The 18,485-nt window shown below is 41.6% G+C and overlaps 1 protein-coding gene across 4 annotated transcripts in view; it reads left to right on the forward strand.

Moving 5' to 3' along the window:
• RECK (reversion inducing cysteine rich protein with kazal motifs) overlaps positions 1-13,846 on the forward strand; it is an 89,052-nt gene extending 75,206 nt beyond the window's left edge. Inside the window, exons 21-22 of one of the 4 annotated variants that reach the window (XM_077912517.1) lie at positions 276-380; positions 2,005-3,035. In XM_077912517.1, the coding sequence (XP_077768643.1) occupies positions 276-380; positions 2,005-2,199 (300 nt within the window). In that variant the 3' untranslated portion in view covers positions 2,200-3,035. Of the gene's footprint in view, positions 1-275; positions 1,891-2,004; positions 3,036-13,366 lie in introns of those variants that run through there. The other 3 variants (XM_077912519.1, XM_077912521.1, XM_077912518.1) reach the window with 3 other exon arrangements.
• Positions 13,847-18,485: the final 4,639 nt, after the last annotated feature.

Consider the following 18,485-nt stretch of genomic DNA (forward strand, 5'->3'; position numbering starts at 1 on the left):
TGTGGATGAGGGGTAAGGGCAGTGGAGCTGTGCCTCATTCCTTTTCTGATTTAATTTCCAGTGATGCTGTTACTATTGGTGTAATAAAGTAAGACTATATTAAAATATGACTTTGGTTAAGAAAAGAAGGACAGAGAAAGCATATTCTCCCTGTTGGAATATATGTGGATTTTGTCTGACTTGACCTTTTCACAGGCTCTGTGGTTTTATTTTTTATTTTTTATTTTTTTGGCTCTGTGGTTTTAGATTTTAAAAGTGTGATTATCCTCTTCCAGATTGAGGCTTGCAATAAAGAAGCAGAGAAGATCGAATCTCTTATCAACTCTGACAGCCCCACTCTGGCATCCCACGTCCCTCTGTCTGCCCTCATCATTTCCCAGGTACAGATCTCGAGTAGTGTGCCATCAGCTGGCATCGAGGCCAGAGCCCTCTGCCCCTCCTACCTCCTCCTCCTCAGCCTGGGCCCTGCCTTGCACATGGTCTGGACACGTAACTGACCACCCCTGAAAAGTGCAAAATGTTACTCCATTGAATTTTTCTACATGGTGAAAGACATGCAGGACTCCTGGTTTGTAGTTGAATAGTGGCTGAGAAAAAGCACTTGTCACCTCTGTTCACCACACAGTATTTTTTTTTAATCTGCCAATATTAGGGTTTTTGTTTTGTTCTTACAAATGTTAAAATATGTTCTTCCAAATACTAATGAAAAGAGGATGTCTGCTTTTGATGGATCAGAATAGTTTATACTTTGCTCCTTAGATGGGTCCTTCCCACCGTAAAACAAATTCATTATCATTGATAAGTGAGATGATCACTTTTTTAGAAAAGATACCTCACTTTACTATAGGCTTCATACCCAGAAACTTCATTTCAAAGTTCTTTTAAGTATTAAGGCGCTCCTGATGTGTGCGTGTGTTTGTTTACAGATAATTAACTACTCTATCTAGAAGCTAGGGGTCACCGTGCAGAGCTTGCTGTTAGAGTGAAAAATAAAGATAGTGCATCTTTGGAATTATCATATAAATCATCAGGCAAATTTAATTTACAGAAATTTAATTCAGGAACCCATCTATTGTGTGAAGCAAAGCCAGCTAAGGAAATGGCATTCACATGATACATTACAAGCAGTAAGCTCCGTGGTTACTAATGTGTGTATGTGTGTATGACTTTTGTGAAAGGAAGAAGTTATATCACATCAAAGCGTATTGCATTATGCATTTTTTATATTAACCAGATATATATTCTTCGGTATTCATCCGAGTCAAACTTAGAGTTTTTAAACATCAATCTTTAAACCAATTGCTGCTACTTATATACTTGCCAAAAAGTGAAATAATTAGTAGTTCATGTAAATAATACATGATATTTCTATTTTATTATGAAGAAGGTAAATAGCCATATTTGTAAAATGACAATCATGTATGTTAACCCAGTACTTTCCGTTCATGAAGACACATTGCTTTTTGTGATATGCACAGTGTGGATAAATGTTCTGTCTTTCTTTTTTGATATAGAATTATAAAGAATCATGGTTTATATATTTTAAAATGTCAGTCTAAGTATTAAAATGTTTGCATGTTGTCTAAGTAATTGAATACTTTGAATGTGTTTCACAGTTTGAAATAAGCTATTCAGTGTAATGCTTCTTGTTTGTATGCACCTAAACTTAGATTTTACATGAAGTATTTTTTTCAGTATTATATGTACCTTTTGAAATATATAGGGATATGCTCATTATACCAAAATATTGTTTAAAAGTGAGCACTTAAAGCTTTCGGAATATCTCAGTGCTGATGTAGCATATTTTTTGCAATTGCTTTTTCTATATAAATGTCTTCAATGCAATATACTGGAAAGCTTTTCTATTTTAATAAAAATAATTTTATATGACTATGTGTACTTCCAAGCAGTATGGACATTTAAAATGAAACCCACTGATAACTTTTGGGTAAGCTATGTCCTTTGCTCTGGAAGAAGAAATGATAGGAGTTTTATTATTCCAAGCCAAGGGCCCTGGGAAAGCAGGACAGCTGGAACAGAGCTGCTCAGATGAGAATGAGGCATGACCAGAGGGCATACTGTGGCAAGAAGTCAAGTACAGAGCTTCCCAGCTTTAGGCCCTCCAAGACCGAGGAACAGACTACGCAGTCCTACTTCCCTGCCATGGACCCAATGTTGCAGCTCCAGGGTACATCCTGAGGCAGAGAGAACTGTGGGCTCTGGAGACAGAGGGCCTATTGATTAGAGCCTGGGAAGTTCTATCCATCAGCTGAGGCTGAGGCCCCAAACCTCCATGGCTGACAACAACAGAGGCTCTCATTTTACTTCCATCACATGTTTACTGTGGGTCAGCTGCACTTCTGCTTTATACCATCTTTACTCCAGGACCCATTCCAGTGTCCTCACAAAGTGGGAGGAAAGAGCCTGGAGTTCTGGGGGAGCTACTCGGAGCTTGCTCTTGGGCTGCCGGTCCTAGCATGGTCGACAGCACAGGTGGCGCTAAGGCCCAGGCTGACGATGGACCCCTGCCCAGATCCCGGATAGGCTGCTGAGGTCACCACTTCCACCACATCATGGATTCACATCCAGCTGTGCTGCATTCCTGTGCAGGAACTAGGAGACCCATTGGTGCATTTTCTGAAGGCATGGCTGGCTGACTTGATCTTCAGCCCAGACCAAGTCATAATTCTGAAAATGGAGAGGATGAGCCAGGTCCCGCTGATAGTGGACATACTTAACTCTGGAGACTTCGCTGAAATCACCATCTTCAGTCAGCCCTATATACAAAATCAGGTGAAGAGCATACCCCCAAGCCTGGCATGGTGGCACCAGGAACATTGTACCGGAGATATGTGTGTGCACAGAGGAAAGACCACATGAGGACAAATCAAGATAGTAGCCATCTGCAAGTTAAGGAGAGAGGCCTCAGAGGAAACCGACCCTGCTGACATCCTGATCTTGGACTTCCAGCCTTCAGATCTTTTTTTTTTTTAAGATTTTATTTATTTATTCATAGACACACAGAGAAAGAGGCAGAGACACAGGGAGAGGGAGAAGCAGGCTCCATGCAGGGAGCCCAATGTGGGACTTGATCCCGGGTCTCCAGGATCACACCCCAGGCCGCAGGCGGCACCAAACCGCTGCGCCACCAGGGCTGCCCCAGCCTTCAGATCTTTGAGAAAATAAGTATCTGTTGTTTAAGCCAAAAAGCAAAACAACAACAAAAGGATGAGGGGAAGAGACAGAACCACAGCTGTCCCTTAGGTCTCTGCTTAGAAGTGACTCTCTTATTTCTGCTTACATCTTACTGTCCCAAGCAAGTCACATGGCCACTCATGAGTTCAAAAGGTAGGGAGGTATAATCCTTTGTGGGTTTGGGGGGTGGTGTAGGGGGAGCCAGCAAGGATGGAGCTGGGGGAGGCACCATGAGTATTTGGAACAATAATATAGTCCACCATGGAGGTTGTTTCTCATCAGAATAGCCAGGACTGACTAAATTTTTTTTTATAAAAAATCAGTAGTTTTGTGTTCTGAGAAGGAACTAGAGGAATGAGAGAGGTGCTTTGGTTTAGGGGAAGGGAAATATTAAAGGAGAGAAAGCTCTACAGGTCGCTCCTGCTCTCATGATACAACTGTGAGATCTCTGAAGATAGTAAGGGGCAAAACAATCCTAGGTTAGGGCAGTTTGGGGAGATAATTCGCCTCACTTGCATGTTGCTATGACGAACACACCCTGCCTGCCATGTGTATGATTGTCGGTGGCTTTCCAGCACCAGTGCAGGATGGAGCCCCCGCTGGCTAGCTCTCTAGCATTCTAACAGCTGAGTGTGCCAAGCTGGTAGAGGCCTTGAATCAGGATTCTGTAGGAGACAACTTGGGCTGTGGGAGGAAAGAAGTGATGTTCTTGCACCCCCATAATTTTAGCAGGGAGGACCTGGAAGTTCAGGATGAGGTGGGTCTGTAGGAGGACAATTTAGAACGTGAGATAACCACATGAAAAGTAGTTTCCAGAGAAAGATCCAGAGGTTTCAATGGCCATAGGTAATGAAACCAAGATACCAGAAAAACAAATGAAATAGCTCCCTGTCCAGTCTACAGAAAATAATTGGACAGGAACGGATCCCAAGAGAGTCATTGGTCCAGCCTGGATCACATGCCCACCTCTGTGGCAGAGAAGGAAATGTAGAGGAGCTCTGGTCCCACCTCAACCTGATAGAATGGATTTCTCTCAGGAAATAATCCTTTTCCTAGAAGAAGCCTTCTGATATGTCCTCTGGGGAGTGTCTTTTTTTTTTTTTTTTTTTTCTTTTCTTTTAAAAGGTTAAGTACTTGCTCAATGACTAGGAAATGCACATCCTACATTCAAGCATACCTCCCTGGATTTTTTTTTTTTAAAGACTTTATTTTTTTGTTCATGGGAGATACACACAGAGAGAGACAGAGACAGAGGCAGAGGGAGAAGCAGGCTCCATGCAGGGAGCCTGATGTGGGACTCGATCCCGGGTCTCCAGGATCACACCCTGAGCCAAAGGCAGACGCTCAACTGCTGAGCCACCCAGGTGCCCCTGGGGAGTGTCTTTCTAACAAGCCATGAGCCATAAACCAGTTCAACCTGTGAACACACAGCAATGCCTCGCCCTTGGGCCAGGAACACACCTAGAGTCACCAGAGCCCAGTAACAACCAAGGGGGTACTCTGAAAGCTGACCTACTAAGAAAGGGAATTATTCAAAGTGACTAATAATAATTGTTAAAACAAGAACAAAAATGGGAACAAAAAAGAGAGTCTGTGATGAGTGCAGAAAATTTAAATCCATTAGTGCAAAAAGAAGCAGGCCAACTTGAGGAAGATGCTGCTTACTTCTGGATGCCTCACTTCAGAACCAGTTCTATCAGGCAGTTTCCCAAGGGCTCCAGGACAGAGGACCCGAGCTTAAGTCTTGTCACTGGGCGACACTAAATGGTTGATCTCTCCAAAATCACCAGTTTTCTATAGCACAGGGATAGCAAATGTATGTCACTCATGCCACCACATCCTCATTTTGTGTCCATGGTAGAGATCACAGCTCTGCCATGGTTTCCTGGTGGTTGTCTCAGCTCTAAGCTAAGCTTTAAGCACAGCCTTATGAGCAAGAAGAAAGACAAGAATCATAAGTACCTTCACCAGTGCCTCTTATGAGTAAGAAAAATACTTCTCGGAAATCCTTCAGCAGTTGTCTGTTGTGCCTCCTGGGCCAGGATCAGGTCATATTCCCAGCCCTAGACAACTGGCCAAGGAGAGCAGCATGACTATAGCTAGTCAGGGTCTGTACACTGCTGCCCAAGCCGAGTCAAAGTCCAGGAAGATCAGTAAGAAGGCAAAGGCCAGCAACAGCATTTGCTTCAAGATAAAACCAGGTTTTTTGGCAGTCTCAGCTTGTTAGGGTATAAACATGAAAACGGTTTTACTTTTCTTTTCTAGTAACTGCCCTCAGCTGTGCTTGGTAGTAGAACCCCATATCAACATTGCCTCTGTATCTTCAGTCTTACCTCAAGTTATCTAACCAGCCTCATTTCATTTCTCAGGCCTCTTCCCTGGTTATTTTAAAATTTCAACCCCACAGACCTCTTTGGCCTCTAGCCTAAGCTCACTTCTCAGTGAGTTAGTGAGCTTGGCATAGTATCACTATTGGCACCAGTCACAGTCACTAGGCCATCTTCAAAACAAGCTTTGGGACATTTGTTTCTGGTTAGAAGGGTGGTCAGCGAAGATCTCCTGAGTGGCACTGCCGTTGGTTATGGTTTACTCATACACCACAGGAGTGGATAATCTAATTGTACAAACAGCATGCCTTGGGAGGAGTTAGGAGGAGGAGAGAAAGAAGACAGAGGCTTCTTAGATATGGTTTGGTTTGAGCAGGGCCTGATAGGAAGGCTTTGCCAGATGTCTTTAGGAGATGCATTCTTGGTAACAGGTACAGTTTGAGCAAAAGTACAGAAGCGGGAGAGTCTGTGTGAGTCCCTGTGACACAAGAGTGGATCCGACAAGTTAGGAAGGGGAGGTATCAGGCAGATCGGATGTGCTGGCCTCAACTGTCAGGCCAGAATGGCATCCAGGGTCTCTGCCCTCGCCCTCCCGGCTATCCCAGCTGACCTCCGTAGCTCTGGTGTGCATCAGACTTCAGCGTCGGGGGAGACCTTTGATTTGAGATCATCCACTGATCTCGTTATCAGACTGTGCTTTCTTCATCCTGTGAACATCCTGGACTCTACTGAAGAAACATTCACTGAGCCAGGCCAGGTGCCAGCCTCCCCTGCCTCCCACCCCAGGCCTAGGCTCCATTCTCCGGATTTAGCCTCAGCCACCAGGCAAAGAAAGTTAAGCCTGCCAGCATTGCTGATGGCCTTGGCACAAAATCCCTAGAAGACATTTTATTTTCCTTCATTTGATTTAATGGTTTTCCCTCAGCCCTGGGCTGCTCTATTTCTCAAAGGAACAGAAGGCCGTGCTCCGGAATATTCCTCTCCCCCTGTCTCCTAGCTATGGAAGTGGCTTGAGTTGTGAGCCCAGCCAGCTGAGGAAGGGACAGCAGAGGCATCATTCCCAGGAAGCTCCTTTCCCCAGTCCAGCAATCTTGGGGCTGGGAGGTAGATTTCTACTTTGTACATAGAGAGAAACAGGCCCAGAGAACAGAAATACCATCCAAGGGTCACACAGCGAGTCAGGGCAAGGCCAAGGCCTGAGGCCAGGTCTAGGCTTTCCTGGCACAAGGGGGCAGGATATGTGCTGCTCAGGGATGGAGCCAGCCATGTAGGAGAGCTCCACAAGGGTGGACATGGGGGGGGGGGGGGCAGAGTGAACTAGGTTCAATGTCAGGTCAGACTGACAAGGCAGGCACACTAGGTGGGGTCAGAGAGACAAGTCCAAGGAGCAATAGAAACCATGAGAGTAACTGATAACAGCTCTCCAGCACTTTTGACGGTTTATGCAGTGATTTTTGTCTTGTTCTCTCAATGACCCACAGCAAAATGTGCACAAAGACAGTACGCAAGTCAATGGTCGAGTAGTTTCTCAGGAAATGAGGCTGGTAGGAGGCAAAGGTAAGGCAGGAAACCTTCATACGGAGAAGCATGCTGCACCCCTACCCCCAACTCCAAACAAACACTTTCATTTTTCCAAAATGAAGTGTACTGTATTATTTTCTATTATAAAAAATAACATTTGCTTCCCCCAAAATACCTGGAAATATAAACAAAGGAAAAAGCTACCCACAAAGCTCCTTCCTCTCCCTGCCTCTACCAGTGAGTGCATAATCCTTCTCTGTACTAAGATCTCTACCTAATTGGGACAGGACCCTCCTCTGTCCACATGGGGGCAGAGGTGGTTACCTCACAGCCCTGTGAGGGGCAGTTCAGAACAGGCTTTCATATTTGGGATGTCTCTACTGTCTCTGCTAGTTTGGCCCTTTCCTGCCAGAGGGGAAGCCCCATCTTGGCTAGAACTTGGCTTAACTAGGTTAATCAGATAACATGCTACCTCTCCCTGAGTACCACCTCCCCTGCCTTCCTCCTACCAAGCTGGCACTGAACTCTGCTGGAGATGTGAGTAGTTGCTTTCCTGAGCCAGCAGTTAAGCTTTCATGTTGGCCCTGGCCCAGCAGGGAAACAGGTGGCACCCCCCATTTAGGATCATTTGAGGAAAGCTTGATAAGGAGACTATTTACAAAGTGGGGAGCAGAGTGTAAGAAACTGCAGGGAGAATGAGGGTGCCAGCCGTAACATGGGGCTATAGGGCCCCTATACCCAAAGCGGTGGGCTGGTTACCAGGACACAAGGAGAGCCCTACAGGGACCACCATTTCCTCCACCCAGCCAACCATCCATTGCTGAACCCAGTCAGAAACCTGAGGACAAGGGAGCAAGGGAGCCCCTGTGCTGCTCAGCCTCCCTGAGGGAGAGCCCAGCTGAGCCAATTTAGGGAAGGAAGTGGAGCAAAAAGAAGATACAAGCACAGTAGCTCAGGGCAATGCCAAGTCAGAGGAGGAGGAAGTGTGGCAGCATCTGCCCACTTGTTCCAGCACCGCACCCACAGTGGGGAAGGCCTCTCGGCTTCATCTTCTGGAGGTGTCCCCCTACATGTTCCTTCCTTCTTGATGCTGCTCACCTCCCGGTTCCTCTCCCAGCATCTCTCCCCAGCTCAGAGACTCCCCACCCTCCCCTCCCTGAGGAAGGACACTTCCAAGGGCTCCCAAGCGCTCTGCACCTTCCTTACACAAATACCTCCTCTCAGCAGCGCTTGAGACCCTAGGCTGGGCTGGGGTAGTGTGCGAGGTGGGCGCTCTGGATCCAGCTCGCCTGCCCCACCAGCAAGCAACCTCGAGTAGCAAACATCCCTCTGGAAGAATGAGCATTTGTTTTGTTGCTAAAAGCACAGACTGTTCTTGTGAGGAAGGGATGCGATCCTCAAAATGCATGTGGCCATGTGTCTAAGGAAATGAATCTATACCGAGTGCTTCCAAAATGCAGTGCTACTTTCATTCCTATTCTTAACTTGCCCCCATGATACAAACTGGTTATTGATGCTATGTAAAAAAGCTATTATTTATTGATTTGAGAGACAGCATGCACAAGACAGAGAGTGCCAGCAGAGCTAGGGAAAGAGGGAGAGAGAGAGAACCTCAAGCAGCCTCCCCACTGAGTGCAGAGCGTGCATTGGGCTCAATCTCAGGACCCTGAGATGATGACCTGAGCCAAAATCAAGAGTCAATGCTTGGGGTAGCCCGGGGGCTCAGCAGTTTAGCACTGCCTACAGCCCAGGGCCTGATCCTGCAGACCTGGGATTGAGTCCTACGTCAGGCTCCCTGCATGGAGCCTGCTTCTCCCTCTGCCTGTGTCTCTGCCTCTCTCTCTCTCTCTCTCTCTCTGTGTCTCTCATGAATAAATAAGTAAAATCTTAAAAAAAAAAAAAAAAAAAAGTCAATGCTTAACAGACTGAGCCACCCAAGCGCCCCCTATTGATTTTTTTAAAGTATTTTTTGGTTCTGGCTATTATTTTTTAAATTTTATATTAATTTAACGGCTTTTCTTAGGTTTTTCCAGGAGGAAGCTTATAGCTCCTTCTCTCTCCCTTCCAATATCCATGCTTCTTATATCTTTCTGTTGCCCTAGTATTGGTTAGAACTCCCAGAACCAAGTCGAATAACAGTGATGATAGCTGGAAACCTCATTATGTCCTTGACTTTAATGGGAATATCCATTATTTTACTGTTAAGCGTGACATGTTCAAGTATGACAACTCTTACTGTTTGTTTCAGGGGGCTATACTTTATTGGGAGGGTTTTAAAAAAAAACTCAGTAATGAATATTGAATTGTATCAAAGACTCATTTAGCCTCTGTTTATGTTTTCCTTTGACTTATTAATATAAACTGAATATATTTCTTAATGTGAAACCATCCTTATACCCTTGATATAAATTTTATTTGGGCATAATGTATTATTCAAATAATACACTACTAGATTCAATTTGATGACTCTAGCATTTATTTTCATAAGTGATGTTGCACTACATTTTTTTGTATTTGCTATACTTTTCAAATTATGGAATCAAGATCATTCTAGCTCCATTAAATGAACAGGGTGGGTTTTCTATGCCTTAGAATATATAAAAGGTATAAGAATCATCTGTCTCTCAAAGGTTTGACAGAACTTGGCTGCAAATCTAACTGGGTCCGTCTCTATTTGAGTAAGCAATATTATTTTCCATTTTTACAAATGACTATATTGGTTCTTTTAGATTTTTTTTCTTTTTTTTTTAAAGATTTTATCCATTCATTCATGAGAGACACAGAGCGAGGCAGAGACACAAGTAGAGAGAGAAGCAGACTCTATGCAGGGAGCCCGATGCGGGACTCAGTCTCAGACCTCAGGATCACACTCTGAGCCAGATAGGCACTCAACCACTGAGCCACCCAGGCGTCCTATTTTTTTCTCTTTTAAATAAATCTTAGTAATTTGTAATTTCCGGGGATCCCTGGGTGGCTCAGCTGTTTAGCGTCTGCCTTTGGCCCAGGGCATGATCCTGGAGTCCTGGGATCGAGTCCCACATCGGGCTCCCTGCATGGAGCCTGCTTCTCCCTCTGTCTGTGTCTCTGCCTCTCTGTGTGTGTGTGTGTCTCTCGTGAATAAATAAACAAATTAAATAAATAAATAAATAAATAAATAAATAAATAAATAAATAAATAAAATCTTAAAAATAAAATAAAAATAAAAAATTTGTAATTGCCCAATCCAGAAAAACTACTAGTGGAGAGATGACAATTTTATCTATCTGAACACTCCTGAGAAGAGATTATATCCTCTTTTCTTTTATTACTAATATAGTACATTTGATTTTTCTCTCCAACTTTAGACTTTTTTATTGATTTGATTTTGTAGAGTTTTATCTATTTTCTATGCTTTCCAGCTCTAGGATGTATTTTTCAATTCAGCTCTTTTTCTGTTTTCTAATACATAATTTCCTGTTAACTATATTAATTTATTTACTCAATTTTTAAATACTTTATTATGGAAGATTTCAACCTTATAAACAACTTGAAACTGAAAATCCGTATATTCGCCATTGAGGTTCTACAATAAATGTTTTAGTATATTTGCTTTATCACTATTTATTCATCTTTCCATCCATCTTATTTTTTTGTGTTTCAAAGTAAGTTGCAATCATCAATACATTTTGCCCCCAAATATTTCCGCATTCATTCACTAACTATAGTTCAATATTTATGGTTCTTTTCTTTATTTTTTGTAATTTGTCTAATTCCTTTCATCCAACGCTTAGTTTATTTTTTTTTTTCTTTTAAAATAAGTATATGGGGCACCTGGGTAGCACAGTAGGTTAAGTGTCTGACTCTTGGTTTTGGCTCAGGTCATCATCTCAGAGTCCTGGGATGGAGCCCCAAGTCGGGCTCCATGTTCAATGTGGAGTGTTCTTGAGATTCCCTCTCTCCCTCTCCCTGCCCTCTCACTCGCTGCCTCTCTATATATACATTAAATAAGTAAATAAAATATTTTTAAAAATAAATAGTATAATAATATTTAAAATTTATTGAGCATCAGTCATATTTTAGGCCATCTTAGGGGCATTTTTAAATCAAAGATCAAGGGATAGCCTTCTCTTTCCAGACCCCAAATTAGGTAATAGATTGTTTCTATAACTTAGTAAATGTAAGGTCCAAAATTCTAAGAGACATGGTTAAGTCAGCTTGGGCTGCTCTAACAACCTACCATCAACTGGGTGGCTTATAAACAACAGAAACCTATTTCTCACAGTTCTGGGTGCTGGAAGTCTAAGATCAGGATGCTAGTAGGTTGAGTTCTGAGAAGGGCCCTCTTCTGAGTTCAGTCTGACTTCTAGTTTTATGTTCACATGGCAGAAGGGAAGGGGGAATTCTCTTGGTTCTCTTACAAGAGCACAAGTCCCATTCATGAGGACGTCCCACCTCATGACCTAAGATCGTCCAAAGGCCCATCTCCAAATACTGTCACACTGGAGACTAGATTTCAACATACAAATTTTAGAGGGACACAAGCATTCAATCTATAACAATACAGATTATCAGTAAGAAGGGATTTTCCTTAAAGTCCCTTTATTTTCAAAGGATTAAGTAATAGTAAGTCACTATATATTTTTTCTTGACCCTTTGATGATGAAGTTTCTCTCCTTACTGGTTTTCAGATGAGGTCTCTCTCCTAGGAAGGGAGGACAATAAGAGGCTCGTCTACCGTTTAGCTCTATGGATATGATGTTGTGACTATTTCTCTCCCTTCTACCTTCCTACTTTCCTCTTATCCAACATTGACAGTGATGTCATCTAACAACAGCTTTTCTTTCTCATTTGGAGCATTGAGAGATGAACTTGGTCTGTATGTTATCAGGAATACTATCCTGCAAATCAGCAAAATATAAAATCTAAGAAGACACTCCATGCTCAGTTACATCTTACATCTATTATCTCATTGGACCAACACAGCCTGAGCCTTGTGTATCATACTCTTCTATTGACAGTTCCTACTGGAAGAATAGTCATGTGACAAGTGGCCAAGAATGACCAAAAGTTTCTTGGACCACTTTCTCCAGATTGTCCAAGGATTCCTTTTACACAGGCATAGTACTAAGTGCTTTAAAGGAATTATCTCACACAATTCTCACAACCCCTCTATGAAGCAAATACAGTTGACCTTAAACAACACAGGTTTGAACTGAGTGGATTCACTTACACATGGATTTTTTTTTATATATAAACAAGGAACAGTACAATAAATGTATTTTCTCTTCTTTTTTTTTTTTAAGATTTTACTTATTTATTCATAAGAGACACAGAGAGAGAGACAGAGAGAGACAGAGACACAGGCATAGGGGAAGTAGGCTCCATGCAGGGAGCCGGACGTGGGATTTGGTTCTGGGTCTCCAGGATCATGCCCTGGGCCGAAGGCAGCGCTAAACCACTGAGCAATCCAGGCTGCCCTGTATTTTCTCTTTATGATTTTCTTAATAATATTTTCTCTTTTCCAGCTTACCTTACAGTATATAGTACATGATATATAAAATGTGTGTTAATCGACTATGTTATAAGTAAGACTTCTGGCCAATGGTAGTCTATTAGTTAAGTTTTCAAAGCATCAAAAGTTATACACAGATTTTTGACTGCATGGGGGTGGTCAGTGCCTCTAACTACCGCGTTGTTCAAAGATAAACTGTAATATTATTAACACTATTTATAGTTGATGCAATTAAGTCTTGAGATTAAAGAATTTCTCCAAGGCTGGTAAGTAGCAGAGCAGGGACATTTTGAACCTAAGTCTAACTAAAAGCTTTTGCTCATATTATTATACTGTGTATTTTCCTTTAAGTACAACTTTGGCCGCATCCCATATATTTTCTAACAACAGTAATAAAGAGAGTATAACAGGATAAAATAAGGAGATTTTTCTGCCAAGGTTTTTAATTTCTAGTTTCTATGGCTTTCTACCCATTGAGCTACTACAGTGAAGTTTTTGTTCTAAAAACCTCTGCAGAACAAGAGCCAAAGCCTGTAGGGCTTAAAGCATAGTCTGAATCTTAAAATATGGGGAAGACTTGATAACAATGTAAGAGCTTAGAATGAGAAGGGCTGAGTCATGGGATGAGGCACATATTGGGGAAATAGATTTTAGGACAAAAACAAAATGCCTTTTTCTGAAAAGGGAGAACTGGTCGACATTTGCTGAGTTTAGGCTGCTCAGTTTGTGGAGAAGTCTATATCTGAGCATGAAAGATCTTGTACCTAACTACAGAAGCTGCAAGGGGGTAGACATTCATTTCTCTATTTTCTTTCTGAAAACTTGTGTGAAGGTATGAGACCCTGGCTCCACCAAACAGATGCTCCTGCCAAGAATCTGAGTCTGGAGAAGTTGACCCAGAAATGTGGAGAGAACCAGGAAGGATTCTGGATTGGTTGAGTATTAATCCACAAGAGACTACAGTAGATGTGACTAAGTTTCCTTCACTGTTCAAGCTTAAGTTTTCTGCCATCACTTGAATTTGGACTTAATCTACACAGAGAAACAGAGTTCCTTTTTACATATCTAAATTGTGATTGGGAAATGTTACACACGGTATAAACAGTGATGTTTAAAAAGTGCTAAATAGGGCAGCTTGGGTGGCTCAGCGGTTTAGCGCCACCTTCCGCCCAGGGCGTGATCCTGGAGACCCGGATCTAGTCCCACGCCTGGCTCCTTGCAGGGAGGCTGCCTCTCCCTCTGCCTGTATCTCTGCCTCTCTTTCTCTCTCTCTATGTCTATCATAAATTAAATTAAATTAAATTAAATTAAATTAAATTAAATTAAATTAAATTAAATTAAAATAAAATAAAATAAAATAATAAAATAAAATAAAAATAAAAAGTGCTAAATGTCATCTCATGTAATCAGGAAAAAATCCTCTAAGTATTACTATCTTTATATCAACACCTGAATCCGAATCACAGTCACTGGGCAGCAAAGCCAGAACTTGGACGAGGGCCACATGACTTCATGTCCATGCCCCACATTCTTAAACACTATAGTTAGTATTCTTATTGTCATTCATCTCTGAACATCTGCTTTGATTTTGCCTTTCACTGCTCTAGGAGGAGCCTTTAAAAAAATTTATAAATGGTTCAAAATTTTTCAGTTAACCTTTTGTTACTAAGTTTTAGTTTTATTACATCATGCTCAGAAAATTTAACTAAATGGTTCTACTTTCAGGAATTTATCATGGTTTACTTTAGGCCTACTATTGGGATCAATTTTTGTATTTGTTACCTAGAAATTGGAAAATAAAGTTATCACGTTTAAGTGGTCTTAACACAAATTAAAAAGCAGATACTGTCAGCCTGGATAAAAAGAAACACCCAACTACATCTTGTCAACTACAGCTGCCCATTTTTAATGTGATGAAACAGATTGACTAGAAGTTACAGAATGAAGTAGTGGTAAACATTTCTATAGTGCTTATTCTGTGTCAAGAATGATTCTGCGGGGGACACCTGGGTCGCTTAGTGGTTGAGCATCTGCCTTCTACTCAGGGCGTGATCCCAGGGCCCTGGGATCAAGTCCCACATCGGGCTCCCCACAGGGAGCCTGCTTCTCCCTCTGCCTGTGTCTCTGCCTCTCTCTCTCCCTCTCTCTCATGAATAAATAAATAAAATCTTAAAAGACACAGAGAGAGGCAGAGGCACAGGCAGAGGGAGAAGCAGGCTCCATGCAGAGAACCTAATGTGGAACTCAATCCTGGTACTCTGGGATCACGCCCTGAGCCGAAGGCAGATGCTCAACCGCTGAGCCACCCATGCACCCAAATAAAATCTTAAAAAAAAAAAAGAAAGAAAGAAAGAAAGAAAGAAAGAAAGAAAGAAAGAAAGAAAGAAAGAAAGAAAGAAAGAAAGAAAAAGAAAAAAAGAATGGTTCTGGGGCTCCTGGGAGGCACAGTAGGTTGAGCGTCTGACTCTCAGCTTCAGCTCAGATTATCATCTCAGGGCCTTGAACTCAGGGTCATCAGATCGAGCCCTGTCTGCTTAAGTTTCTGTCTCCCTCTGCCCCTCACCCCTGACTCTTACACATGCTGTCTCTCTCTCTCTCTCTCTAAAATAAATAAATTAATCTTAAAAAAAAGGACTGTTCTAAGCACTTTACATGTTTTAGTTCATTCATCTTCACAACCATTGTATGAGGGAGATACTATTACTATTCCCATTTTACAGAGGAGAAAACGGAGTCAAGTAACTTATCTAAGGTCATACGTTGTTCACATGAAGTTTGTATTTTTATATTTAACAGAGCATTCAGTCACAAGGGGAATAGTGTGAACAATGTTGCAATAAAGCAAAAGGTACACATTTTGTCTTATATATTTCTATACTACTCAATATACATAACCTTCAAAATATGTCAAAATCAAGGGTTTTTTAATTTATTAGTTTTTTAAGATTTTATTTCTTTGAGAGAGAGCGAGAGAGAGCACAAGCAGAGGAGAGGGGCAGAGGGAGAGGGAGAACCAGGCTCCCTGCTGAGTGGGGAGCCCAACGTGAGGCTCAATCCCAGGACCCTGGGATCATGACCTGAGCTGAAGGCTGACATTTGAGCCACCCAGGTACCCCTCAAAATCAAGTTTTATGCCAATAGGCTGTAATTCTGTGAAACGTAGAGGCCAAATGGCATTCTGCTATGGGAAATAGCAACATCCTATGTTGCTGAAACAAGGAAAAAAAAGTTAAAGTGTGGAAATTAGATAAATCTATTAATACAAATTAAAAGAAAGCAAGCTATAATGACTACATTAATATCAGACAAAGTAGATTTCACAGGAAGGAATATTACCAGAGGTAGATTCATAATGATGAGGTAATTTATCAAAATATATAAGAATTTTCCGTTTATGCTCCAAATAAAATGTTTCAAAAATGTGAAGCACCCAGAGCAATCAACACATTCAGTGCAATCCGTATCAAAATACGATCAGCATTTTTCACGGAGCTGAAAAATGAAATGAAATGAAAAATGAAAAAAACAATCCTAAAACTTCTATGGAACCACAAGAGACTCTGAATAGCCAAGGAGTGTTGAAAAGAAAATCAAAGCTGGAGGCATCACAATTCTGGTCTTCAAGCTGTATTACAAAGCTGTGATCATCAGGACAGTACAGTACTGGCCCAGAAACAGACATGCAGAACAATGGAACAGAATAGAGAACCCAGAAACGGACCCTCAACTCTGTGGTCAACTAATCTTTGACAACGCAAGAAAGAATATCCAGTGGAAAAAAGTTTCTTCAAGAAATGGTGCTGGGAAAATTGGACAGCCACATGCAGAAGAATGAAACTGGACCACTTTCTTACACCATACACAAAAATAAACTCAAAATGGATGAAAGACCTAAATGTGAGACAAGAATCCATCAAAATCCTAGAGGAGAACACTGGCAGCAACCTCTCCAACTTCAGCCGAAGCAACTTCTTGCTAGACATGTCTCCAAAGGCAAAGGAAACAAAAGCAAAAAAAAATGGAACTACTGGGACTTCAAGATAAAAAGCTTTTGCACAGCAAAAGCAAACAGATGACAAAACTAAAAGGCAACCTGTGGAATAGGAGAAGATACTCACAAATGTCTTACCAGATAAAGGGCTAGTATCCAAAACCTATAAGGAACTTATCAAATTCAACACCCAAAAACCAAAAAATCCAATCAAGAAATGGGCAGATAACATGAACAGCCATTTCTCCCAAGAAGACATACAAATAGCCAACACACATGAAAATATTCAACATCACTCAGCATCAGGAAAATACAAATCAAAACCACAATGAGATACCACCTCACACTGGTCAGAAAGGCTAAAAAGTGAACAACTCAGGAAACAACAGACGTTGGCGAGAATGCAAAGAAAGGGGAAACTTCTTACCCGTTTGCTTTCTGGCCAGCTGGTACAGCTACTCTGGAAAACAGTACGCAGTTTCCTCAAAAAGTTAAAAATAGAACTACCCTATCACCCAGCAGTAGCACTACTAGGTATTTATCCAAAAGATATAAACATAGTGATTTGAAGGGGCACCTGCACCCCAATGTTTTTAGCAGCAATGCTCACAATGGCCAAACTATGGAAAGAGACCAGATGTCCACTGACAGATGAATGGATAAAGAAGATGTGATATAGATATATAGATATATAGATATATATAATGGAATATTACTCAGCCATCAAAAAGAATGAACTCGGGATCCCTGGGTGGCGCAGCGGTTTGGCGCCTGCCTTTGGCCCAGGGCGCGATCCTGGAGACCCGGGATCGAATCCCACGTCGGGCTCCCGGTGCATGGAGCCTGCTTCTCCCTCTGCCTGTGTCTCTGCCTCTCTCTCTCTCCTCTGTGACTATCATGAATAAATAAATAAAATCTTTAAAAAAAAAAAAAAAAAAGAATGAACTCTTGCCGTTTGCAAGGACATGGATGAAACTAGACCGTATGCTGAGCAAAATACGTCAGAGAAAGACAAATACCATATGATATCACTCGTATGTGGAATTTAAGAAACAAAATAGATGAACATACGGGAAGAGAGGGAAAAATAAAATAAGATGAAAACAGAGACGGAGGCAAACAATAAGAAACTCTTAACTATAGGAAACAAACTGAAGGTTGCTGGAGGGATGGGGGTGAGGGAATCGGGTAACTGGGTGATGGGCATTAAGGAGGGCACATGATGTAATGAGCACTAGGTGTTATATGCAACTGATGAATCACTAAATTCTACCCATGAAACTAATAATACAGTATATGTTAACTAAATTGAATTTAAATAAACATTTTTTTTTAATGAAGTATATGGGGACGCCTGGGTGGCTCAGTGGTTGAGCGTCTGTCTTTGGCTCAGGGCATGATCCTGGAGTTCTGGGATCGAGTCCCACATTGGGCTCCCTGCATGGAGCCTGGTTCTCTCTCTCTCATAAATAAATGAAATCTTTTTAAAAAAATGAAAGCACAACAAACCAAATTCAGTATGCATAAATACAGACATGTAGCTAAAAACAGACTTAGAGGGAAATTTATAGCACTTACTGCTTATATTAGAAGGGAAGAAAGTCTTATAGTCAATGACCTTAGCTTCCTCCTTTAGAAACTAGAAAAATAAGAGCAAATTAAACCCAAAGTAAACAGAAAAAATAAGTAATAAATAGGAAAATCAAAGAAATAGTAAGTGAGAAAACAATAGAGAAAATCAATAAAACAAAAAGGTGGTTTTTTGAGATCGATAGTACAACTGATTCTCACTTGCAGCAGTTATGTTCTATAAAATTATGGGGGACATTAGAGAATCCTGACCATTGCTGCTAGGGAAAATACTGGGTTAGGTTCCTACAAGCTTCTGGCCACAACATTTTTGTTAACGGATCAGTAATAGATTTGCTTTATATGTTTTTGTGTAAAGACACCTTATTTA

This window comes from Canis aureus, chromosome 10, assembly GCF_053574225.1.
Source record: "Canis aureus isolate CA01 chromosome 10, VMU_Caureus_v.1.0, whole genome shotgun sequence".
Taxonomy (NCBI): domain Eukaryota; kingdom Metazoa; phylum Chordata; class Mammalia; order Carnivora; family Canidae; genus Canis; species Canis aureus.